Consider the following 27828-nt stretch of genomic DNA (forward strand, 5'->3'; position numbering starts at 1 on the left):
TTCCCCAACACTGATGGTAATAATATCATAATATTTCACAATAGTACAGTTTTACAGAATTTTTTGATTAAATTAAGCCTAGATTAACATAAGAGGTGCTTCTTTCAAAAACATTTACAAAATATTACATAGCCCAGATTTTTAAATGATAGTGTATGTTAATGATGGATTGTGAAAAAAAAAAAAAAAAGAGTCCTACAAGAGATTTCTAGACTGAAAATTATATGTCCTTTTAAACAACTAGGATTTAAATTTTCTGAGAGCAAAATAAAACAATGGCTTTCTGCACATTTTACTGTAATAATACGCTATAAAAAAGTGTTCTGATCAATTAAGCCTAAAACTAATTAGTCTCTGTGATATATGGCCTTTGATCCATTCTTCAATGCAGGTCATTTTAGGGTGAAAAATCACTAAATAATAAAATAAATCTATACCCTTACCTCAAATATGAGCAATAATGATTAAGATGGAGAATATAATAAAAAATAACAAAATCAAGAGAATTCAGTCAAAAATTGAGTTTGCACAGTAAATGCACATTAAACGGACGCACCGCTTCCAGTTCTCTTGAGCTCCATCTCTTGCATGTGGGATCTTGCTGGGTGTCATACGAATGGCCACAGGGTGGACTATTGCTGTATCCTACAATGAAACAAGCCGATCAACCGCTGCTGTCTCACAACTACAACTGTGTACCTAATGAAAATTTATCATCTCAGTCACAAAAAGAAAAAAGTTAAGATCCTGACACTGAGTAACTAAACCAACATTTTATCACAACACCGTCAAAGGACAGCAGAGTCATCACTTGGATTACATGATTCAGTATGAGAGAAAGAGCATGAAAGAATTACCGGTAAGCTCAGCAAGCAAAAGAAAGACTAAATGAATAATTTGATGATGGCACTGTGGCTGTGAATTTATCCCGAGGACATGCGCTCTCAGAGAGAATTTAAACAGTACTGGGTTAAATGAATATCATTAATCATGAAAGAGCATTGAGTGATTGACTTACAGGGTCAGCTGGTGCAATGTTAGAATCAAATTGGGTCAGAGTTGTGAGCTTGAGGAGCGTTCGCTAAAAGTCTCCCACTGCTGGAGAGACAAAGCAGAGACATGTCAACAAGGTGGAGCAACTCCACTCCTCACACAAGCAAATAATACAACAAGTGTCCTTTTCCGCCCTCTGACTGTTAGGAGAAACCCGTGATTTGTCTTGCATTGTACTGTTGCATACTCTGTGGGTGTACACAGAGGACCAATTGTCTTCCTAATGACCTTATTGGCTGAGAGGTGGAATGCCACATTTTATTTCTCTATTATGAGGATCAGCTTAGAAGAAACAGGCTGTAGTCATCACAAGAGAAACCCCAATAATAAGATCTTGTAGATTAAAACGTACTGACCTGGGCTGTGCTTCCCTAAATCATCATAAGCCTGAGTTGATCATTGCTCCATTGGTGACAATTGTTCTACGAACAACTTAAGCTTACAAAGCTTTTGGGAAACCACAGCCCTGTTTAATGATAAAGTGTGTAAATTTGTATTCAATTAAAACTACAAAAGAATGACTTTTTGAACAGTCTTCCCATCTCCCTCTGTCATTGGTCAACAAAAGAGATATTGCTTGCCTAACCTCCACTGCCATTGGTTGAGCCAATATTGCTATGTCAGACAGGGATGCTCTAACAAATATTTTGCAAAAAAAAAAAAAAAGATCTAACTTAAAGTTACTTGGTACCTATTAAGCTGGTATAGGAGAAAGCATTTAATATTCAAATAAAAAAATAATTTTCAAATTGAACTGAAATCAAACATGAAATCATAATGGACCCTTTTTGCGATCTTAAATGTCTCCAGCCCTGTTTTGCAATTTTGCAATTATTAACAATTATTCTGTAGTTAAATGTTTGGAAGCCAATTTCCACTATTTAAGTGAAAAAAATCATGCTTTGGTAAAATCATGATTTTGAAATAAAAATTTGAAACCATGACACAGAGTCATAATCATGACATAAAATTGACTTGAAATCATAATTCTGACTTATGTCATAATTATGACATAGTATCTCATCATTTTGATATGTATTGATATGATTGTCATAATTATTTAGCAAGTATGATTTGTGGCAGACATGGAATATCATAGAAACGTGTTACTTTTCATCATATTTTATTTTAAAATGTGTAAAATGTTTTCTGGCTTCAGGTTGACCTAACCTTTAAAAATAATGTCAACCAATAAAATTATAGCTGACTGTGCTGTATAAAACACACATGATCCAATCAAATCATGGCATTTTGTTTTGTTCCAAATGAGTATTCCATTAAAATAATTCCAGGAGGTTAATCTAAGACTTAAAACCCTCAGGTCAGCAGTTTTGACTTAAAGCTGCCACATTCCCAACACAACAGTGAAGAATTAACTGTCACAGCAATTCTCACGAGTGTTACATGTCTGGAGATCAAAGTGTGCTTCGCTGGCACCACTTTCTCCTGGCCAGAAGTGTATTAGTTTTATTTACCATAAAGAAAGGTAGACAGAACTAGAAAAACAAGTGAAAGAGGTAGGGTACATTGAGAACATCAGAGTCCAAACCTCATTGCTTTGATTGAGCTCAGGCCAGTTCTGGTTCAGGGAAGGCATGGAAGGAGACTTATTTGGAGTGACCTCCACAGGGGAAGCAGAAAAGCCCACCTCAGGAGCAGGTTCTGGAACTCCTGAAACATACAGACAGACAGACGATAAAGAACTTATGCAGACACCTGAACATCATTCAGCATGAATGTGAAATCAGCAGAATAGTATTGCATCTAAAGGTCATAGACATCATAAAACTTCACAAGGACTCTCAGGGTCCCAAGGGCATATTCTATGTTCCATTTTAATATGCGAAAACTGTTGCTAAGATACAGGCTCACTTCCTACAAAGCTGTTATTAGAATATTGTAATTAGAAGCCAGTTCATTCGCTTTCTACAATTAAACTAAAATGCCGAGGAGTAACAATGTCACAACCAACTGGAACATTTTTTTGACTTTATATGTACTTATGAGGACAGAGATTTAAAAACAAATCAGTTTATTGCAACCCAGAACATTAGCTAGTTAGGACAAAAACTTAAGATTGAAAGACATTTAGCATTTTTACTATTGTATGGAGCCTGGTTATAAGAAAATGTTAAAAACTGTTTAAAATGTGCCTATGGAAAATAACACAAAGAATATGAAAATCCCCAAAATAAGAGAACAACTGTTCAAAAAGTTGGGGTTGATAAAATTTTTTTATGTTTTTGAAAGAAGTGTCTTATGTTCACCAAGGCTGTATTAATTTGATCATCAATATCAATATTATTACAATTTAAAAAGAACTTTTCTATTTTAATACATTTTAAAAAGTAATTTATTCCTTTGATGGCAAAGCTGAATTTCCATATTTATTAATGTTCATTATTCATATTGATAACAGTGCTGTTTAATGTGTTTGTTGTCTTTTTAATGGATAGCAAGTTTTAAAAAAACAGCACTTGTTTGAAATAGATTTTTTAGTAACAAAAAAAGTATTTACTGTCAGTTTACTGTCAGTTAATTTATTGTGCCCTTGCTGAGCAACAATACTTATTTATTTAAAAAAAAGAGCCCCCAAAATTTTGAATAGTATTGTCCAAATGTGCATGTGTCCAAATAGAACATCAACAAGTAGCCACAAAAAATTACTATAATTACACTACAGAAGTATTATTTCATATAGCTCTGTGTATTAGGCAATGTCACTTTGCACACATCATATTCAGAAAAGGTTTTAAGAAAGCTCTCTGTCCGCAGAACGCTCAGAAATAACTGAGCTGCATATTTCCCAGTTTGAAGCTCTGGTTGGAGTGAGGCTTTTCTGCTTACCTGCTGAGTCATCCAAGTCAATAAGCTTTGGCATTAGGCTCTCAGGGAGCTTTTCAGGAAGGTCATAACCATTTTTCCTAGCGACCACAAGATGAAACGCAGCACAGAACTCATCCAGGGTCAGTGCACCATCTTTATCAAAATCTGATAGTTCCCTGCAAGGTAAAGCAGGTCAGTCAATACAGATAACATGATTATTTAAGACACAAATTAAAAAAAAAAAAAAGACAGGGACAAATTCCTTTATTTTATTTTTTTAAAGGCAGGGCATTAACAAATAGAATGCAAATGGCTAAGATTATCAACTAATGCTGTTAAGGAGTGGCAACATATGCATGAGTTCTTGGTTACACCTCTATTTCAGACGATCTACACTAAAGTCATCCAAAATGAACAAAGAGAGACAGTGTAACTCATGTAAAACTACTTACCAAATGTGAGACAGTTCTAAAATAGGCAGTTTCGACTTTGTAAAGAATTCCTTTGCGGCTGAGCCTGAACAATAGAGAATGGATAAGTTTTCAGGCTGGTAAATTCGAAACAGAAAACAGCATAAAGGCAATAACTGTTCAAAACTAGCTCTCACTAACCAGGGATTAAACCAGTGAGATCAGCCTGAATGGTCTTAAACTGGTTTATGTAATACTGTCTTTGCTCATCAGTGATTTTCCAGGGGTCATCATAACCGCTGGTCTGTCTTTGGATTTCATTTGTGATCATTGCAGATAGCACAGTTCGTACTGTTGTGCTGTCCGGCTGGAAAAGGATGGAAAAAATAAGAATTAGATATTGTAATACACTTATATTATGTACACTACTGTTCAAAAGTTTGGAGTTTGTAATATTATCTGTAAAAAAAAAAAATTCTTCATTTTTTGAAATCATTACAATAATTTTTTATTTTATTTATTCATGTGATGGCAAAGCTGAGTCTTCAGTCTTCAGTGTCACATGATCCTTCAGAAATCATTCTAATATGCTCAAGAAACATTTGGTGTTCAAGAAACATTTCTTACTAATATCAAGGTTGAAAACAGTGCTTAATTTTAAATCTGAAGATTTTAACTGTGTTTTTTAAACAGCTTAAACAACATAAAAAAAAAACGGCTTAACTACTTTGTTTTCGAATTTCTTGTATGACCGGTAATTCTCTGAACATGCAATCATTTGGGCTTGGCAAATACTTAATAAAGTCTGCTTTTGTGAACACAAAAGTAAACATCTGTTCTGCCACAGAAGCCTTGGTTACAGCAGGCCAGTGGTGACAGATTATGTTGTATACATAACAAATGTATACATGGAGGCCCACATTGCATTACCTGAGCTGAGGGGGGATGCATTGGAAGTGTGCTGGAGGGGGGCGTGTCTGTAAAACTGACCCAACTTTCCTGGACAGGAGGGGGTGAATGGGCGGACCACATCCCTTCACCTGTAACTGGTCCTTAGGCAAGACACAGAAAAAGAGAGAAAGGAAAGAAAGAGAAACAGACAGCAGTTAAAAAAAAGGATAAGAATTAATCAATTTAAGAAACTACACATCTTTTAGGAACAATCCAGTAAATCATGTGGCATTTAATATCAAACATCTAAGTATAACTGATCTTTAAGTTAGAATTGCCAACTTTATAATCACTTTAAGAAATAATTACTACATTAAATATTGCATTATAATACTTTAAAAATTATATAATGTAATAATATATTATTTTTTATATATGACTGCATTATTAAATATTGAGTACCTGGCTGTGCTTCTCTAAAAGGTGGCCAAACAACTCCTGGCACTGAGGGCTGTCTGTCCACGTTTCCACCGCTAGCCTGGCGTTTGTGCTTCCTCCAGGCATGGGGCGAAGTGGGAGGGGACTGGTGCGGTGACACTACAGGAGATGTGGTGTCCGGCTGGAGCCAGAGATAAACAAAATGAATTACTTAGTAACTCTACAGACTTGCAGCCAAACAGATGGCCTTGGAATAGCAGAGATACATGCTGAAGTAAACAAATAGTTATTTTACAGATGCAAAACAGTACACTTAATACAGAGACTCTATGAAGCATCTTGGAGTTAACTGCCTTGGCACAAAGAGTTCATGGAAGTCTCTTCAGTTATCAGATCACTATCACACCACACCCAAGTGATAACAAATAACCCTTTAATAACAATAATAATTTTTAGTTTGTGAAAGACTAAAAACTAAAATCATGAAAAAAAAAAAGAAAATACAATATAAAATATTATTAAACTTATACCTGTGGCTCTACAGTGGGTACACATGGCTGAATCATCTCATGCGCTGACACTTTTTTGGCTTGCACCCGGCCTGGAGGTCTGGGGAGGTAGGGTCCCTGGTTCTCGGTGTCTGTGTACATGACTGTGTGCCTCGTCTCCTGCTCGTTCTTGCCCATCACAAAGCGAGGGAGGGGCAGATCCCTGACTGTAAACACAACTCCACGTTAAACTTCTGCATTCAGAGACATATTTAATACACAACTACAGTCAACAAACAGAAACTTAATCGAAAACTTTCATTACTAATATTAAAATCAATGGAACTGAAATCAATAGAAACCTAGTTTATCCAAAGCCTACATAAACTTCAGGGTACTGTCAGCAAGCTCCTGTTGACTGTGTCTTCATGTTCTTGCAGTGTTTTCGAGGCCATGAACCGGGTCTTATTTCCTGCTTATTTATACCACTGTCAATTTCTCATTCTTTTACAAGGCCTTGTGTCTGACTTCCCAAAATTCATGTAGTGCTTTTGCACAGGGCTTCCTGTCAGGGACTGGGTTTATATAGAGAACAGCCATGATAGTCAAAAAAACAAGCAAGAGCATTTGCATTTGACTTAAAGGCACAAACAAACATTTCACAGAAATATACAAATACAACAGAAAGGGAAAAAAAAGCAATTTAAATGTAAAACATACTATTCTAGGACTAAAACCTAAACGTCAGTATTAAAAATGGCTCGTGTTTGAAATATACACATTCAGTCCTTTTCATCAAAGAGGCAGTAAGATTATTATAATTCTTGTTATGTAATGGACTGCAACTGCCATGTAAAATGAGCATCTACAAAATTACAAGGCTGCGATGCTTCACATTAGAAGAGCATATTGATTTGGTGCATACGGTACACACATGCAGAAAACGTTATAAAAGGGTTTAAGAAGGTTTGTTGCTACCCACCACTGTTCAGGCTCTCCACGCGCAGGGGCAGTCCAGACTGGGCCAGTGCAATGAGCTTCAGTGCAATGTAGAACTGACTCCGACCGAAATGACCCAGGCGCGTAGCCCCACAAAGTTCAATAATCTAGAACAATGGAAACAGAACTATCAATGATATAAACTTAGAACACAAAAGCGAACTTATACTATCATGACCAGAAGTGAGTATAGGTTAATAAAGTTACAGCCTGTTTAAAATAACAAACATACAAACAAACAAAAAGGTGCACACACACACACACACACACACAATAAACAGCACTAAGCTGGATTTGAGATAACTGAAAGAAAATTTAATGAACAGTGAAACAGTCTGCCAATTATTTGATCTCAAACTAGGTTTTTTTTTTATCAGCTAAAAGGAAAAATTTTCCCTCTCTAATTGATATGAATTAAAATGAAGTAAAATTAGAATTAATACAATAATAAATAAATGTATATACACACACACATACATAAAAACATAAGCTTAAAACATTCAAAAGTCAACTCAGCAAGAAAAAATTATTAAATAACTTATTTTTAATTAATTGTAAAAAGTAATGTATTCCTTTAACAACAAAGCTGATTATTTAGAAGCCATCCCCTCAGTGTCACAGGATCCTAAAGAAAACATTTGTAATTTGGAGCTCAATTTCTTTCCACTATTATTAAGTTGAAAACATTTGTGAAATATTGTGTGGAATCAGTGATACATTACAGGATTCTTTGATAAAAAGAACAGAAGCTGTTTGAAATAGCTTTTTGACAGAAGTGTATGTAAATACAATACTATGGTGTGTTACACAGATTATGTTACAGGCCAGGCACAAAATGCAACACTTCTTTTTTTTGTACAGTATGTAACAATGGGTCTCTTCGCCATGGGTCCCTAGAATTAGTCAACACTGTGGTCAATTGCAAATATAATGGCAGTATACATTACAACTCAATTCAACAGGAAAACTAAAAATATGTAATATACATAGCTGCTAATTAGCCTGGTAAAACATTCAAAATCCATTAGTTAAGAAACAACACATATAAAACTTTGATATTTCACACATTTAAACCTTAAATGAAATGCCACTGATGACACCTGTCAATTACTTCAGTATTAAAGCTCAATATGTTGCTCAAACAACATCAACACAACACAAAGACCCAGTTGTCACTAGCAACACATGGACACACCCCTTCACTAAACTCTGGCCACAAACCTAGAAGCAGATAAGGCTATGAAGAAGACCACAATTTTTTTTTTTACATGTTATGCTCTAACAGTGCAGAGTTGTAGCAACAGATGAGTGTTAATCAGCACCAATCATAAACGAAGAAACCAACACCACTCTATGGCACTTCAAAAACCAGCAACTTCCAAAAACGATGCTTGACAGTTACAAAAATAGCAAATCAAACATTATCATTAAGTTATAATTAGTTGAATATATAGTTAATACATTAAACAGATTGTTTTGACTCATTCCAAAAATAAAGGGTCACACATTGTGAATACATCAAAAACCTTCTTCCTTGCATTAATGCTTTGATAAGTCATTTAAGTCGTAAGATAAGTCTTTGGATAAAAGCGTCTGCTAAATGAATAAATGTAAATGACTAAATGTAAATAAGTGAGAAAATCAAGTTTCAAGAGTCATCAACTGCATGGATCTTGTGACAAAAACAACAAATGACTATTTATGCTGATATTTAAGAGGAAGCAGGCGCAACTAATAATTCTACAGACTTGCACAACACAGGAAACAAAGTTTAACCCTGAGGATGCATCACCCTTCATCGGTGCAACAATGAGATTCAATAATCAGATCGGTCTAAACACTCTTGGCATCGCCCAAATGATCCATTAGAGCTATTACCATGTCTGAAACGATTAACTCGAACCTTCAGTTCAACTCACCGAAGTGTATAATCATAAAAAACACAGATCTGCTGACTAATCCAAACATTACTGAATCGGATGCATACTGTACCTGATGGACCACTTCGTTTGAAAGCTGGGCCGCCCGAAAGAGGTCCCGAACTTTGCCATTGGAGGCCACTTTCTTGGTGTTATCCACATCACACGAGAGGAAGAGTTCAGAGTAATATTTCTGCTCGAAATCGCTCAGTATTAAACTCTCCATCGTGGCATCAAACCCGCAGCGGTGGCTTCACCTTATCAGGCCAGTGTCGTGCCTTTCGGTGTATGTGTAAGACAAGAAACTAGCAAAACACAAGTAAGATCCTTCTATGAAATGGACAGACCCGAAAGAGCGTTTTTCGGGGCGCGTGTTGTTGTTTTATGTACCGTTAGTCGCTGTCTGTGCTCTTGTCTTTTGGCCCTCGCAAAGTCAAGCAAACTAATAGAGCCTGGGACGTCAGAATTCAGCTGCAACAGCGTCGATACTGGGTACCGCCGTCGGGTTGGCTCTTTAAGAGGAGGATATGGCCGTCGGTGGAGCGGTGGAGCTCGTGTAGCCGCGGAGCGATGTTAGGAATAAAGTTTCTGGCTCTTTGAACTGCTTCTCTCTGCAGACAGCGCCGCCATTCCTGGACCCCGTGACGTCATGACCCAGGCGGAGGACCCGGATGGAAGTGTGGCGTCACAGATGTGCCGTCAGCTGGCGTGTTTGTAAAATCTGCTGTTTCATACACGTAAAAGCAAATTTAGCTCATCTAATCCGTGTTTTAGTAAATAGAGAATTCGTTTTGTTTATTGGCTGTCTGAAATATATTGGTAATAAAAAAATAAATCTTCTTTTACATTGAATTGAAAAAGCGATGTATTATTTTCTATTTATTTCATTATATAAATTATTTAATTATATTATTTTTCATTACTATTGCTTAGATTGCGCCAAAATTTACTTTGGTATGAAAGCGTTTATCTGTATACTATATTTTATTCTGTATCAGATGCTTGAAATTGTAGTACCATACCTTAATTTTAATTTCAATTTAAGATATACTAATTATATATAAAGTTTCTTGTCACTGTTAAAGAAAACTTACTTGATTCAACGTCTCAGATATTATTGGATCAAAAGACTCAAAATTTACTTACTTGTTGAACCACTAAATGATTGATATATTTAACTCTTCTTTATTCATTCTGCGTAATGATTTTTTAACTGTTTCAGTTTGAATGAACTGCTGAGTTAGCAGCGCCTGCAACACCTGTCTCCCAGTGGGAGGGGCTATCTAGTTCAGGGGAGAGCTTAATCATTTAGTAGGAGGGGTTATGTTATGGTGTGAGCTAGTGTTATGAAGTCACACGGGGTTCATAGTGGGAGGAGTTAGCGGTGTGGTGGGAGGATTTAGTTTCGTGGCTCAGATCATTCACAACGAGGCAATCCGATCTGATACGTGACCTCTGGTCAGTGTAATTAGATAGGCTTATGTTAACAGGACTTTTTGACACAGACTCATCATATACGCTCCAGACGAGCATCACTGGACTCTAGGTCGCGATGGAATGGATTACTTTAATTTTGACTGTGTCTATTGTGATTATTTCTTTTAATCTTCTCTTTGGCAAAAGTCATCCCAATGCTCCTCCGTGCATAAGAGGTTGGATACCTTGGTTTGGTGCTGCTTTTGAATTTGGCAAAGCACCGTTGCATTTCATTCAGCAAGCCAGAGACAAAGTAAGTTTGTCCACTGGGAAATTACTTGAATAAAGAATCATAACTGTATAGTCCATGCAGGTGATTTGCACATGTAGATTTTTTCATAGCTATAATATTTGCATATATTTTTTATTTTATTAGTGCAGTGGGATTTCAGACATTTGATTTCAGGGATTTCAACATTTTTCTCCAGAACATTTGTTATGTAAAAAAAAAAAAAAACATTTAAAAGGTTGGTAACAGTCTTTTGCATAAATCATACAGGGTTGGCCTGGCAATGGGTCCAGAAGTCCAGCTCCTCCCCTGCAAATTTTGATGAACCTGTTGCACTGATCTACAGTACGAAAATATAAAAGTGCAGTGTGATCATTTTGATTTTTAGAGCAGAAGTTTTTTTAAAGTAACATATAATTCTATATTTTACACGTTCTCCTAAAATGATCAGTACATTATTATTACTATAATTATTTTAAACAATATTAGAAAATGTGCCATCAGTCTTTGTATCTCAACTACACATATTTTCTTTGCATGCTTGTTTATGTATTTATTTATTGTGATGGCTGGGTGTTTATTCTTTCAATAGCAACTACAAAATATTAACCCAGATGCTATGCTGGAGCCCTGCGGTCGATCTTGACGTGTTTTGTTTTTGTGCTGTGCCATACTAACCGAGTTTGAAGACAGTTCAGTTCAGCACCACTAATTTATGCAACTAGGACAGAAGCTGCACACAGTGGCCCTTTTTGACAAATTCTTTGTTCTGGGCACCGCTGTGCCAGTTCTCTGAAAGCATGGGAGATAATGAGAGGTTTGCTGAATAGACAACTGCTCTATAAAATTCAGTAATTGCTTCTGCCAAGGCAAGAAATCACACCAAAATATTTTTAAGGTTCTCTCAAGGTTTTTTTCCCCTTCCCACTTAATTTGCATCTTAATATAAGATTTAATAATTTGTATGAAATAGAAATAATAAAGCTTAATTTCTAAAAGTATAATAGTGTGATTGTTCTTCTAGTATGGCCCAGTTTTCACTGTTGTAGCTGCTGGGAAGAGACTGACATTTGTGACCCTAAATGAGGATTTCCGAGCTTTTTTCACTTCCAAAGATGTTGATTTTGAACAAGCAGTGCAAGAAGCTGTTCACAACACAGGTACAGTACAATACCAATGGTAAATGTTTCGATTTATAATTGATTGCTAAAGCACTTGAATCTACATCATTACTCTCTTATACATGACCTTAGACTCTGTACTCGATGAGATGATTTATGACTGTCCTTGACTGACTTTCTGATTGGACGTCATCAGTATTGTAGTCTGTAATAATGTGATAATGTTAACCTTGGGTTCCTGTCCAGCTTCTATCAACAAAGACTGTTTCTATAAAACCCATCCAACCTGTGCCACCATAATCAAAGGCAGACTTACTCCAGGCAACACAGCAATGCTCTCTGTCCATCTCTGTGAAGAATTTAATGACCATCTGGAGAACCTTGGAAGTAAAGGAACTGGACAGCTGAATGAGATCATCAAGTATTGTTTTCTTACTTGAATTATTTACTTTGTGCTAAAGTATCTCTTTGAGAACAGTAGACATGTCTTCCATACATTTCACTGCAACTGGTAAACACAAAAAATGGAAATTATGTGCTAAGTAATGCCACTGCATATCAATGGATTATGCTTATGATATGTATAATATAACAAAGCTAAAAACTAAATTGTGCTGAGTTGCAAAAAAAGGCCTAATATCACCTTATTTGATATTGCTGAGTTAAACATTTTTCAGAACTTTCCATTATGCACAACAATTACATATGTATCAGCCTACTGGCAGTTTTATTTTTTAATTTCACATTAAAAGTATCTTATTTCATTTAAATAATTTCCAACATCAGTATTCAACATTTTATGTTTTATATATATATATATATATATATATATATATATATATATATATATATATATATATATATATATATATATATATATATATATATATATATATATATATATATATTTACACTGAACAAAATTATAAATGCAACACTTTTGTTTTTTCCCCCATTTTTTATTAAGCTGAACTCAAAGACTTTTTGTATGTACACAAAAGACCTATTTCTCTCAAATATTGTTCACAAATCTGTCTAAATCTGTGTTAGTGAGCACTTCTCCCTTGCCGAGATAATCCATCCACAAATATAAGGCTGGTCACAATATAAGGCCACTCTAAAATGTGCAGTTTTACTGTATTGGGGGGTTCGGGGGGGTCCAAAAACCAGTCAGTATCTGGTGTGACTACCATTTGCCTCATGCAGTGCAGGTCAGGTTGTTGATTATGGCCTGTGGAATGCTGGTCCACTTCCCTTCAATGGCTGTGGGAAGTTGCTGGATATTGGCAGGAACTGGAACATGCTGTTGTATATGCCGATCCAGACCATCCCAGACCATGATTCTGCTGGCCAGGCAAGAACTGGGATGTTTTCAGCTTCCAGGAGTTGTGTACAGATCGATGAGGATGACAAACATGCAAATGAGTTTCCCTGAGGTAGTTTCTGACAGTTTGTGCAGAAATTCTTTGGTTATGCAAACCGATTGTTGCAGTAATTGCACCCTCCATCACAACTTGCAACATCTGTGGCATTGTGCTGTGTGATAAAACTGCACATTTTAGAGTGGCCTTTTATTGTGGCCCGCCTAAGGCACACCTGTGCAATAATTGTGCTGTCTAATCAATATCTTGATATGCCACACCTTTGAGGTGGATGGATTATCTCGGCAAAGAAGAAGTGCTCACTAACACAGATTTAGACAGATTTTTTTGAACAACATTTGAGAGAAATAGGCCTTTTATGTGCATAGAAAAAGTCTTAGATTCAAAGTCTTAGAGTTCAGCTCATGAAAAATGGGGGCAAAAACGTTCTGTTGTGTTTATAATTTTGTTCAGTGTATATATATATATTAGGGGTGTAACGGTTCACAAAATTCACGGTTCGGTTCGATACGATACACTGATGTCACGGTTCGGTTCGGTTCGGTACGTTTTAGATACAGCAAAATGTAAAAACATCTCAACTTTTCAGAATGCTGCAAGCGCACCGCGGGTCATGTGACAAGAACTAACCAATCAGCTTCATCCTTTCCCGTAACAACGTTGAAAACTCAGCCAAGATGAAGAACAGCTGTTCACAGTTGTATATGGATTGCAATTTTGAAATAAATTTAGTAGCAGAGCTACTGCAAGCGATTTTTAGAGCTTGCAAATCCATTTATCATTCGCTGAAATTTCCGCGTCTCATGGAGAGAGCACGTCATTGTTGCTTAGCAAAGACAGACGCCTCATGAGCGCTTCTGCCCGAGCGCTTTGGAAAGGAGGAGAAAGACGCGCTTAGCGTTTTCCACGCGTTTTTAGGCGCGATATGTGAACGGCCCCTAAGGCGCTCGCTCACTCAGCACGCGCTGAAGGCTCGTTGCAAAATGTCTAATGCATTTAACAGACCAGAAATATAAGATCCTAAAATAACCAACAGGTCTGGTGTGGGTGCACTTTGGATTCCCTGTAAGCTATAATACCGGTGTCTAAATGCTGCAGGGATAGTTTGTTGCGTGCTTGTTTCTCATTTTTTTCGTCTTTTCCCAGATACTGACACAATAAGGTGATGTCAGCGTAAATGAGTTGACATGTTTCAAGTATTCCCGCTGGTGTTTTTTTTTTTTTTTTTTTTTTTTTTTTTATTCCCGCTGGTGAGCCCTGTCATGTTGCAGATGCGACATACCGTTGTTTTTTTATCCACCACTCTCTTGCCATCACCATTATAGCTTAAAGGGAATCCAAAGTGCACCCAAACACCAGACCTGTTGGTTACTGGAGGATCTTCTTTTTTCTGGTATGTTAAACACATTGGCCATTTTGCAACGAGCCTTCAGCGCGTACTGAGTGAGCGAGCGCCTGACTGAGTAGTACCCTAACATAAACATATAAGATGGTGTTTTTTTCTTCTTCGGGAGTGTCAGGGGCGTTGCCTGTTACGTCGTTTGGGTTATTGGGCTACCTTGTTGAACGCATATCATTATATTTCTCTTTTTTTTTTTTTTTTTTTTTTTTTTTTTTTTATATAATGAATTAGTCCAACGAACCGTTCGGTATAACATAATGCGTACCGCGTACCGAACCGAAAGCGTCGTACCGAACGGTTTCAATACGAATACGCGTATCGTTACACCCCTAAATATATATATATATATATATATATATATATATATATATATATATATATATATATATATATATATATATATATATATATATTATATATATATATATATATATATATAATATATATATATTGCGTGTGTGGTGTGTGTATTTGTTATTGCTGTTTAAATGGTCTTCCAATGGTCTTGCTGTATAAATGGCAAGAATCTTGCATTTTTGATTGTGCCATTACAAAAATTTAAAGTCACTTTTATGGACTTTTAAAGTAAATATTCCCTCCTTGTTGATTTTGATTGCTTCCATTGTCCTCATTTGTAAGTCGCTTTGGATAAAAGCATCTGCTAAAATGACTAATTGTACATTTATGCCCTGCATTAAACAGTGTGTAAACATATTTAAATGCAACTTCAGATTTAGCTTCTGTGTTTCCTCTACACTGCAAAGTTGAATTTTTTTGACACTGATTTCAGTTCACATGTTTTATTGTTCTAATTTACTGATTAAATGTAAGAATTTGACTCAAAAGTTAAATGGACTCTGTTAGAAAAATGGCTATAAAATGTAAAAATCTGTTTAAATTTGTCGGAAAATATTACTTTCTATCAGCTTGAACTGACCACACAAAATATGAAGAATATCAAAAACTTTAGGAGCCAGCTATCTACGTCACTCCTTAAGCTACCAGCACAATAAAAATCTTACAAAATATAATCTAATAATCTTCATGGATAACATCCCAGAAAATTTTGAGATACTATTTTTTGTCAATATCGCACACCCGTAGTGTCATGCTTAAGGGAAACAGGCACTATTATTGTCAAATCAGCAACTCAAAATTATTAAGAAACAAATATTGCAACAAAACAATGCAGTGCAGTGTAATACAATATACATTAATATTATTGTATATTTTAATATTTAAATAAAATCAAATGTATTTATTTTTTGAAAAACTGTACTATACACTTTGTTTCTTGTTTTCAGGAGTGTTATGTATCCAGCAGTAATGAGCAACTTACTGGGCCGATGTAACTCCCCTAGTAATTCCCTCACAAGGCAGGAGTTCCTGGAGAAGTTCACAACATATGATGAAGGATTCGAATATGGCTCCCAACTCCCAGACTTGTTCTTGAAGTGTGTGAGCGCTGCTGGCACAATATTACTAAAAGCTGCTATTACAAAACACAATTAGTCTCCCGAATCGTGTTTATAAGTTATTTGAAAAATACTCAGCTAAAGGCCTTGCATATCGGCATACATTTCTGTTTAAATACATTCAAAAGATCTGTAACCAAAGAGTTAAAGGAATGCATCTTTTGTGTCTTCAGGCAGTGGGCAAACTCAAAGCGATGGCTCCTTTCTCTGCTAAGAAATATGGCTATCAGAGCACAGGAGACCCTCTACAATGAGAATGATGGAAAGGTAATATTGGTAGTAGTTTAATTAGATTTAATTAAATGGCTGTATTAATTACACTCTCTAAAAAGTATTGCATTACTTGTTGCTAATTACTTTCTAAAGTCCATGTCAACTTTGATCAGTATAACAAGGATACAAGGATAGATAAGATTTTTTAATACTTTCCAATAAATAATATAAAATTGCATTAATTATTCTTGAACTGACTAAAGGTATTTAAAGGGAGAAAGTTACATTAAAACAATGCAGTTACATCAGAATTACCTGTAATGACATTACAGAACAATTAAGAGTAATCCCTTACTTTACTTTTTCAAGGGGAAGTAGGCCTACTTAAATTACAGTAATTAATGGCTTAGTATGATACACCGAACACTGTGGATTTCTTATCTGCCAACTGTTTTACTCACTAAACAGAGCTGACTTGTCAAAAATGTGTTGAATTGCCTTTAAAATGTTTACTCAAAGAAATAGTTCACCCAAAAATGAAAATTTGCTGAAAATACTTACCCTCAGGCCATCAGATGTTTCTTCATCTGAACAGATTTGAGAAATTCAGTTTATCACTTGCTCACCAACGGATTCTCTACACTGAATGGGTGCCGTCAGAATGAGAGTCCAAACAGCTATTAGAAACATAACAATAATTCACAAATAATCCACATGACTCCAGTCCATTTAATGTTTGCGAAGTGAAAAGCTATGTTTTTTGTAAGAAATTAATTCATCATTAAGGCATTTTAATTTTAATCCATAGCTTCTGGTCAAAATACAAGTCCGTAATCTATAATAATGCCTCCATCAGCAAAAAATGTCAATATGTTGTCTTCTCATATTCAAATCCACAAACTTATTTGTTTAGGATTTTCTTTGGACTGTTTTCACTTGTAAAGTGAGCTTAATCTGTGCATATTTCTCTCCTGAGTCAAATTATTACAATATTATAGACAGAAGCAATGGCTTGAAGTTAAAAACGTATTAATGATGGATTTGTTTTTTTACGGACATGCAGCTTTTCACTTAACAAGAGGTAAATTGATGGTCTGGAGCCATGTTGATTACTGATGTTGATCTTGAAACTCATGGAACAAGAGTTCAAGGCCAAACTTAATCTTTCTTATGCCTCTGTTGAATGCAGTAGCCCCTCACTGCAGTACACAAGATCCATCCAGGGGGTGGAGATGGGTAGCTTTAAGGATCAGAGGGTGGAAACGGTTAGGTTTATGATTATGGTCTAAGGTGGGAGGAATTGGATCTGGATCCCACCTTGCTCCCTGGATCTTGTGTTCTGCAGTGAGGACAATCCAGCTGAATGTGTACATGAACATGTTTGCCCCAACAGATGGAGCTAAAGAGTTTTCATGTAGGCTTCTTAGCTTTCTTGCAGGACTATATGGCATTTGAAGATTTACAGTTTTGTTCTTCTCATCTTCATAAATATTTTTTGATTTTGGAATCAGCATAATATTAGAAATCTATCTGCAATATTTAGACATTGTATAATAAAATCCCAAATCTTTTCTGATCTGTCACTGCTTCTCTTTAGACTTTACTACAGCACCTGGCTTCTACAATAAGTGACAAATATCTTCCCAATTATGGTTTACTTTTGCTTTGGGCTTCCCTTGCAAATGCTATACCAGTAAGTGAGAGGTTCAGTGCTAAAACACAATATATTTCTATGTGTTAGCTCAGATTTGACATTCAAGTAATGAGGACAAGTGTTTTTACTTTATTCTAGATTACATTTTGGGCCATTGCTTTTATTTTGGCCAATCCTGAGGCGTATAAGATTGCAATGGATCAGATCAACGTTGCCCTCAGAGACCAAGGTAAAACCAATATTCAGTTCAATTCAATTCAAGATTATTTGTATAGCAGTATTTATGGTACAAATTATTGCAAACTTTGCAGAAAATTACGTTTCTACAATATTTAGTAGTAGCTTATCAGTGGTGACTTATCTTAAAGTTTATGTGGAATATCTTAAAACCAGTGTTTTTTGAAACTGTACAGCCCCACCTAGACTGGTTTCATTTATAGCTTTCAGTATAAACTACACAATTAACTAACATTATGTACTATCATTTAAAAATGTACGGTATGTAAGATTTTATGTTTTTTTATTGACCAAGGCTACATGTATTTAATAAAAAATAAAAAAATAATAAAAAAAAAACAGTAAAGCTGTTATATTGTGAAATATATTTTAAAATGTTATTTATTCCTGTGATGACAAAGCTGAATTTTCAGCATCATTACTCCAGTCATCCTTGGCTCATCACGATCCTTCAGAAATCATTCTAATATGCTAATTTAGTGTACAAAATAATTTCTTTCAACATTAACAATGTTGGAAAAAAAAATCAAAATTTTTTTTTTTTTTTTTTTTTTTTTGAAAATCTTGAGATATATTTTTTCCAGAATTATTTGATCTCTCTCCGGGGCCTTTTATACATTAAACTTCCTCCATTATCCACTAGAGGCCAGCAAACTCTTATGCATTATTTTTTACAAGTCTTACAGTACAATAGTTTTTTTTTTTTTTTTTGGCATTATATGTTACAAAAATTAGACATTTTCCCATATGAACATATAAACATGATTTGCATATTGCACCTCTATATGCATAAGGCAAAAGCACATTACAGTTAAATATAAATGTAAAAATGGGTTTCACTGTGCTTCTGTTTAGGCTTTGTTACTGAATGAAACTTTCTCTTAATCACACATCAGTAGTACTTAAAGCTATGGATAGTTAATATTGTCCTGGTGTGTTTGCTTTGCATTCAAGACAAGGAGAAGACAAGGGTGACCCTAGATGACTTACAGCACATGCCATATGTGAAGTGGTGTATCATGGAAGCCATTCGGCTGAGGGCCCCTGGAGCCATCACTCGTAAAGTAGTGCGGCCTCTCAAATTACGGGTCAGCCATGACAGATTATTCATTGTACAATGCATTTTATTTCAGTGTTTTATGCATCGGTCTATAAGGGCAGTCTGTAGATCTATTGCTATATATATTAATAAATATATATAAGTATATTGGGATCAGCCCTTTTGACTCACACAGAAAGTAAACATAACCAGGCTTTTTTTTCTCAGCTAAAAAAACTGTATTCATGTTTTCTGCATTTCAGAATTATGTTATCCCACCTGGAGACCTGCTGATGCTGTCTCCCTACTGGGCTCACCGAAACCCCAAGTATTTCCCAGACCCCGAAGATTTCAAACCTGTGAGTAACTTCCCCGTTCTGAATGATCTCAGCCACAGGATGAGGTTTACACAAATTCCTCTATAAACTAAAATAAAAAAGAAACAAGACACATGCTCATAAAATGTTTTTATAGCAGGTAAATTGCTTTACTATTAAATGTTCCTGTACTTTTTTTTTTTTTATTTTTTTTTTTTTTGTCTAGCTCTATGATGTAATCGGCATCTCTTTTATTGGTATTTTCTTTCAATAAAACTTCCTCTTTCCATTTTGTCTGTGAGTTCTATTGTGAATACTGAAAACTCCAGCTGTGCTCCATTAAAACAGGAATGATAGGTCTGTATGTGTTCAAGGAAACCCTGACAGTTATCTTCACAATTAAACTTCCGGCAAACACCTGTAGAGATTCCATTACACTTCTGTCTACTAATGTCTTAAAGGAAATAGCACAGACCTACATCTATATGTTTTAAATGCTGTTTTAAGCAAAAGATATGGTTAGTTTCAAATCAACTCTCTTCTATACAGTGGAAATGCATTTAAATGAGTGCATTCATGGGTAAAGTGTAAAGGATGCATTTTAAACAGTGCATTCATGGGTCACTTTTTTAATTTTCCTTAATGTAATCAAAATATTTTATACAAGGAATAGACATGGTTGATGACTAAATGGACATTCAGTGGTATTTTGCATTGGAAAACTATTGTTTTGAATCTACAAAAAACTTGGAAGGCAGGGCTTTTTGACCAGCTTTAAAGACTTCTTCGTTTTTTGATGCAACTCAAGGGCAATTATACATTTATGAGCACAATAAAGCCGCATTAGTGAACAGATGGCCATTGCATTGAGAGTAATTCAGAGATTACTGTAAATATGTCTTGTTATGAAACTAAATCTTGGAGTGCTGGAAGACAGGCTGAAATGGTGTATTCTGGACTGGCCGTCGTCTGAGTGGATTATTTTTAATGAAACTTCTCTTCCCACAGGAACGATGGGAAATGGCAGATTTAGAAAAGAATGTCCACTTGGAAGGGTTTGTGGCATTTGGAGGGGGGAAAAATCAGTGCCCAGGAAGGTTAGAAAAACTCTTGTGTTTATACAAAATAATCATCATGTACACTCGAAGATAATAACATTCAATGAACTTAATTAACTCGAGGAAAGTATTCCATGCAACAGTTTAATTACTAAAACTGAATATATAAATAATATATTTTTTTCATGTCTACTAGATAAATTTGTCTCAAAGTAATAAATGTATATATTTATATTTCATTTAGAGGTTTTGTCAGACATTCGCTATTAATATTATAGAATGCAACGTGTTGCAACACATTAATTGATAGTAAAATGTAAGATGATTAATTTAGTTATTTTAATTCATAAAAGTTGAATTAAAATTTTTATTTATTTATTTATTTTTCTTAGTGCATTTTGTTTCTTTTCCCCTGGTACAGCTTCACTGAACTTTGCACAAACAATGCAATTGATCTTCATTTTCATCACCATTCATCATCATCATTTCAGCATCATTCATGATGTCAATTCAGAGATGTTTGGGATTTCAAACCATGCACATCTGACCCTGTTGCATTTGAGTTTCTTTTCCAGTAGAGAAATACCTAAATATATAAAAATGCCAGTCAAAATTTTAAGTAAGCAATACAATTTTATTCAGTAATAAAATCATACAGTAATGGTGTCATACATATCAAAACTTCTCTAGTTTAAATAAAAAAAAAAAGTATTTTAAATGTAAGCAGGACTATATTATCCATTTTGAGCATTATAAAAAATAATATACTTTTTCATTTAAAACATAAAAGTTGGAAGCTCCATTGCTGAGTCGTGGGCTGTTTTGCCCTCTAGCAAGATTTGGTGGTGTGGTAGCAGGAACGCTATAGGTTCAACTTGGCCTATAGCAAATGCCACAAGCTGCACCAACCCATCTTTCCCCTTTGGCTCTCTTGCTGAGAATGTCAGTTCCCTCAGGTTATTTACAACAAGACTGGCACAAAAAATAAAAATAAAAAATAAATTATTTGCTGTAACCACCAAGACCTTTATCAGGGTGTGATTTGAATTACAAGCGATATTTGTAAATAGCTGGATTGCATTATTGATAGTGTGCACTATGGCTTCATTCCTGATATACTGAAATGTTGATATAGATTCATGACACTGCTTTTATGTTGCACTGAGCATGGCCCTTATGTCCCAGCCCTTTGGTCCCATACTGATGACATCATGAAGGCCCTGGGGAGTGTGTGGCCAGGGTCATCATGACGTTAATAGAACCATATAAAGAACTTTCCCAGCTGCACAGGAAGATCAAAAGCATAGGCAAAGACCAGTGACCTTTCGAAACCCACCAGAATAGATGCATCTACGTTTATCAGTCTGGGAATATATATGAGAGGGAGAAACAGAAGAAAGAGAGAGGTGGAGTAATATAGAGAAAAAGGGAGATTACAGACAGGTTACTTTTTCTTTTTAATTCTCTGTTGCTGTTCGGTCTTTTTTTATTATTATTATTCTTTTATGTTTTACTTCATTGCAAGGCTATGGAACTTGGTAAAGGTTTTGGCACTTGCTATGTGAACACATACTGTACACACACACACACACACACACAAAATTCATGGACATGATTCAAAAAGGTTAAATGGTCCTAAAAAAAAAAGTCACAATTTACTGTCATTGGAAACGAATGGGAAATGAATCTTATCTAGTTTGGTACTGCACCCAAACAAAATCTTACTGAAAGCTAAATTTTTGATATATCAACCTCAAATTTAAAACATAACTTGTTTAGATTTATCGTTTTGATTTTTACATCATAAATATTTAGTAAAATTTATGAAAAATATATTTTTCATATAACATTTTTGTGCATTTTTCATAATAATGAACTTAATTTTCAAGTGAATGCTCAGATACTCCAAAAAGTGGTTAAAATGAAAAAAAGAAATCACAACTATCCCATAAATATAATTTAGTACCATAAAATCCCCTTAAACTCTAAAATATGAAATTATAAATCTAAAATATAGTACATTCATTTTCATTGGAAAATAAATCCATCATTTTTGACCACCATGTGAGCGGCACCCGAGGGCTAATAATAATTTTTATAATTAAAACAACATAATAAATTATATATGATAAATATAATAAATTCATTAAAATAAATATGAATTGAACAAATAAAGAAATTGATATAAAATTCATTCTCCACTATAGAAACATATGTGAGTGTGGACTGCCACATTCTTTCTAGAATAATTTCATATGCCATTGAAATATTGAATCCATACCAACTTCCTGCATTCAAATGTCACATTGTCATGAGGCGGCTTTGTAATGACTACTCAGGCTTGTATAGATCTCTTAGCTGGACGCTGCCATAAATTAGTACACTGAGTGTGGCAAACCCACGTATTTCATTTTCCCTCACTCAATCTGATTTGATTTTGATCATTTTAGGAGATTGGCTACTTGCGTCACAAACACAGTGCCCCTGAATGAGTCACGGCCCTCAAGGTTATTTGGGCTGATTATTTCAAACATGACTTGCATCTCTCGCCCTCCCTTTATTGCCTCCCATTATTCCTTTCTATGTCTCACCCAGGAACCATCTTGTTCTCCATGCTTTAATTCATTCACTTCGAGTCACCTGATATTCCTCTTCCCCAATCCGCCTCCAAACAAAGCCACTGTGGCTGTGAATGCACCTGGAATTTGCACGCAAAACAAGACATTCATTCACATTTTGCTTTTCTACCTGCAATTTCAATCAAAGTTTTCCCAGTGTTCAGCAGCACTCGAGGGAAGGTGCAATGACTGCTAGACAGCATGCAATATTCCATCAGAATACTAATACACAGTACTATTCAAATAGCACTTCAGTACGATGAGTTTTTCTTTCTTCATGAGAAAGAGCCCATTAAAAAGAAAGTGACAATAAGAAGCACTTGTTGTTTATTGTGTCAACAGGTGGTACGCTGTTATGGAATTGCATATGTTTGTGGCACTCATCCTCTACAAGTTTGAATTCACCCCGCTGGATCCAATACCCAAACCGGTAAGAGGCTTGAGAAAGAGTAATATCCAATGGAGAATGGTGAATAAGCCTTGAAAGAGATGGCTTCAAAGTAGGCATTAGGTTAATCATTTCCAGATGTGTTCCTATGGCAGTATTTACCCAACAACAGCCCAATCGAATGCTTAAGCAGCATCCAGCTCTTTACCCTTGCAATTCTCAGGCCTGTCCAAAAATAGCTTTGTAAGTTTCGCCCACCAACGACTAAGTTCATACGAGGAACGTTGATCTAAATATGAATCGTGCATTCATCTATTTTATGGGTCATTAATGTATACTTTTGGAGGGGAGCAAGATTTGTTTTACAACTAGATAAATACATAATAAATTGATAAATCATTTTAGATTTAAATTTTTTTGTCATTTTTATTATCAGATCATGTGGCACTGAATGGTTTCTGAAAATATAGCTTTGCCACATTACATTTTGAAATATATTAAAATAAACACCTTTTATTTTAATTTGCAATGGTATCTGTTTACCGTTACTGTTTAAGTTACTTTTTATCAAATAAATGCAAGAGACCTCTTTCAAAAACATTAAAATATCTGACCAAAGCCATATTGTGAACAGTATTGCATTGGCTGTATAGATATTCGGATAAAACCCAAAATAGTTTGAAAAGTTAAATCATTTGTTTGCAGATGCAATCTGATTACTTTGATAGAATACAGCATTGTATATTTTATTTATGTGGTCACTGCACTTGATAATTATATGCATCTGGTTCTTGCAGAGCCCTCTGCATTTGGTGGGAACCCAGCAGCCAGATGGACCCTGTAGAGTGAGATACAAGCATAAATAGAGCACTCATGTTCTGAGGCCTGTGCTACTGCTTTAGAGCTTTGCTGACAGTCTTGACAAGAGTTGCAGATATCAACCGCATATCCTGGGCTAAGCTTCAGAGGTTTGAAGCATCACGGTGAATGTTAAAACAGTGACTTGGTCACAGGCAAACTATATCCCTCTAAAGGAAACCAGAAAATCACACAATACTAAAGGTATTTAGGATATTGGCTTTAATATATATTACAGTTTTGTTGGGTCAACCTCTTTTATAACTAATGGCATCATGGAGATGATATATATCAGAAAGCACAAGGTTGTGGAAATTCCTTTCCCAGACTAAGAGACTTAATCATTTACAGCATTTATGAAATAAAAAGAAAGTATTGCTGTATGCGACTGCAGACATTTATAACAGTTAAACATCATGTGCACAAAATGGATGGAGTAAAGACAAGTTTATAGACAATATAACTAAGTTGAGTTCCTCTTTTGTAAAACAGAAATATGTAAACACATTATTACGTATATAAACACCATGGTTATTTTTTCTGCAGTGGTGAAAAGGATTGTTTCTAAACACATCTGTCTTGTAGTCTGTAAGTTCTTTACTGCATCTGTTTACACTCATTTCTGGATAATATTACATAATATTACATGACATAAGTTACATTGAGTAATTGTATGTCCTTGGATGCAAGCATCTTTAATTTGTAAGTCAAATAGAATGTTTACATAGATTAAATATATACTTGATTGAATCAATCATGCATTTGGAAGTTGAAAATCCTTTGTGCTACTTTGCAGTGCATTTCACTAAATAACAAGTTTAATTGTGTTTGAATAAAGAACATGTTCTGCTGCAGAAGTTTCACTTCTTTATACTTCAATTTTACTTGAACAACCATGCTGTGATTTTACCAAGCAGACATCATCTTTTGTTGGTCTTAGAACAAATTTCCTGTAAAACAAACATAGCCTAACCTTAAAATCCCTGTTGGATCCAGGACCATGGCCTACTTTCCAACATAGACTCCTCAAGCACAACATTCCAGACATGTTTAGCAGAAGGCCAATGTTAAACATGGATACTAGGCTCAAAAGTGGAGTGATGTAACAAAATAAAACATTAGTGTGATGCCCTTTAATTTGACATTCCTGTTCCTTCATATAATGTGATTTAACATTCATTGACACAAATAATAATACACAGACACACACACAAACATTTTTGCATCTCAGAAATGATTTTTGTCCTGTGAATCCTTTATATTTTCAGAAACTTCAATTCTCAAATAATGAGGTTTATGTATGTTGAAATGATATGTGATTTAAATATCTATAGCATTATGATCTATAGCTAGATCATAATGACATAATGAGGTGAACTGGTGATGCACCTTGTTTAAATAATATATATACATAAATGATTATCATAATGATGGTCATATGTGTGATCTAATTTAATTAATTAGAACCTGACGAACTGTTGAGTAAGAAATAAACAATGTCATTAAAATAAAATGTTTAGTTAGATTGTTGAATTAGAACAATTATCTCAAACTGTAGCCAAGTGACTAAATTATATATATATCCTAACAAGTAATTGTTAACTATGATGTTATTTTATTGCACCAACTTTGCATAAATGGTTGCACAAACCCCCATTTCATAAAATTAAATATATAGCCTAAGCAAACAAACAAATATATAAACCTTATAAGTGAACATGACCCGGGGCTCTACAATTTACGCTTCAACTCCTCCTATGTTCAAACCAAAACTACGCCCTTGATGACAGACATCATTTCGAGAAATCTCTGCTTTGCCCTGCACCACATTTACTAAAAACAACCTGCTGAACGTGTCACAGCAGCACCGCAACATCCAACCGCTGGCGAAAGCGCTGACGTAACTTCGACGATTTGCATATTTGCTTTTAGGAGAGCGCTATTGGTCCACGAATCCCTCCCGCGCTCGGCGCGCTGCATTTCATTAGTGGGTTGAGAAAACATCATTTGAATGCCGGGAGGCGGTCATTGGTGAATCAAGCTGTCTGCAGTAACGTCAAGAGATTAGTGAATCGCAGCTGGAATGCGAGCTTGATTCACAAAGGCAAGAGAGGGAGTCAAAGCCACCGCGCAGAAGATACCCACACCGGACTGCCACATCCCGCACAGGTACCGAAAAACCGCGTCGACTTACTCCATTAGATCATCCTGCATCTGTACAGCAGGGCTTTGACAGGTGTTGCTGCTTTATTAATTCAGAGAGAGAAAAGGAAAGCGAGAGCGAGGGAGAGAGAGTCAAATAACTGCAGAAATTATTTCCTATTCTATTCTATATACTATTCTATATATAGTTGGTTATATATTATATATTAGTATTACATGTAATCTACATTGCTTAGATCCTGCATGTCACTTTTACACAAATGACTTTTACTCAAGAGTTTAAGGGGACGTAGAAGTTGGAAAGTCTGTATTGGTTGACAGATGGTGCTATAATAACCATCTGCACAAGAATAAAACCAGTAAGCAAGCCATTTGATGACGCTATTGAATTTGTAATAGTAACCTAGTTTCTGAAGTGCACTCCTTGACCTTGACAGCCGCTACCAGAAGTGTAGGCTAATGTTATTGACAGTTGCTAAAACAGGTTGATGTGGCATGTTTGCCATAATGGTTTATCATATTTTAGTCATCGGAATTAGAGAAATGGCGAATATAAACCTTTGTAGCAAAGTGAAGGAAAGTGAATGTCAGGTGATGACGACAGAGGGACCGCTCCTCCAGTGATGACTCAAAGGGGGATGCAGCAAACAGGTTGCAGTAGGCTGTGATTGACACTTACCCTTTTCATTTTGCCCTTTGTGCACTGAAATAATAAAATACAATGATATATTATGTAATACAGAATAATTTAGCTTTAAATAGCCTTTATTTGTACCCAGTGGCATTTAAAATATCTTGTTGTCTTTCTATATCTTTAAAATAGCTTGTAACAAATAAGGTCATGTACACTGCAATTTAAACTGTAAGAACATTTCCATTATAAATAATTGTCAAAAGCAGTAAATTTAATAACTACATGGTTTTTACCCCTCATGATCTATTTGGTACCTATTAGTCCTATTGGTATCTATTAGTCCCAGCAGGGACATTTTAATTTAAATAAAAGTTTAATAAAACAACATGTTCTGTTTAGTGTGCACACTAGCATACAGTTGTGTGTTTATATTTGTTTATTGCTTTTTTTAGAATGTAAATTTTCGGTTGACCCCATATAGAAGCAACAGTCAAATTTCTAAAAACAGCATGGCAAATTTGCCAAAGAATATGGTTCAAA

The 27828-nt window shown here is 35.3% G+C and overlaps 1 protein-coding gene and 1 pseudogene across 1 annotated transcript; one reads left to right on the forward strand and one right to left on the reverse strand.

Moving 5' to 3' along the window:
* Positions 1 to 556: 556 nt before the first annotated feature.
* LOC113076006 (ralBP1-associated Eps domain-containing protein 1-like) lies at positions 557 to 9815 on the reverse strand (annotated as a pseudogene).
* A 589-nt stretch (positions 9816 to 10404) lies between these two features.
* LOC113076005 (24-hydroxycholesterol 7-alpha-hydroxylase-like) lies at positions 10405 to 25344 on the forward strand. Its single transcript, XM_026248653.1, has 12 exons — positions 10405 to 10753; positions 11754 to 11889; positions 12097 to 12271; positions 15939 to 16088; positions 16283 to 16376; positions 17920 to 18015; positions 18115 to 18205; positions 19168 to 19301; positions 19516 to 19611; positions 20578 to 20666; positions 23588 to 23675; positions 24431 to 25344. Exons 1-12 carry the CDS (start codon positions 10577 to 10579, stop codon positions 24497 to 24499), a joined length of 1395 nt encoding a protein of 464 aa, XP_026104438.1. The 5' UTR covers positions 10405 to 10576; the 3' UTR covers positions 24500 to 25344.
* The last annotated feature ends 2484 nt before the right edge of the window (positions 25345 to 27828 follow it).

Source organism: Carassius auratus, unplaced genomic scaffold (assembly GCF_003368295.1).
Source record: "Carassius auratus strain Wakin unplaced genomic scaffold, ASM336829v1 scaf_tig00018272, whole genome shotgun sequence".
Taxonomy (NCBI): domain Eukaryota; kingdom Metazoa; phylum Chordata; class Actinopteri; order Cypriniformes; family Cyprinidae; genus Carassius; species Carassius auratus.

Coding starts and splice junctions, on each gene's coding strand:
- LOC113076005 (XM_026248653.1), top strand. CDS start 10,577: ATGGAATGGATTACTTTAATTTTGACTGTGTCTATTGTGATTATTTCT. Junction 16,377..17,919: donor ACAATGAGAATGATGGAAAG/GTAATATTGGTA, acceptor GCTTCTCTTTAG/ACTTTACTACAGCACCTGGC. Junction 23,676..24,430: donor TGGATCCAATACCCAAACCG/GTAAGAGGCTTG, acceptor TGGTTCTTGCAG/AGCCCTCTGCATTTGGTGGG.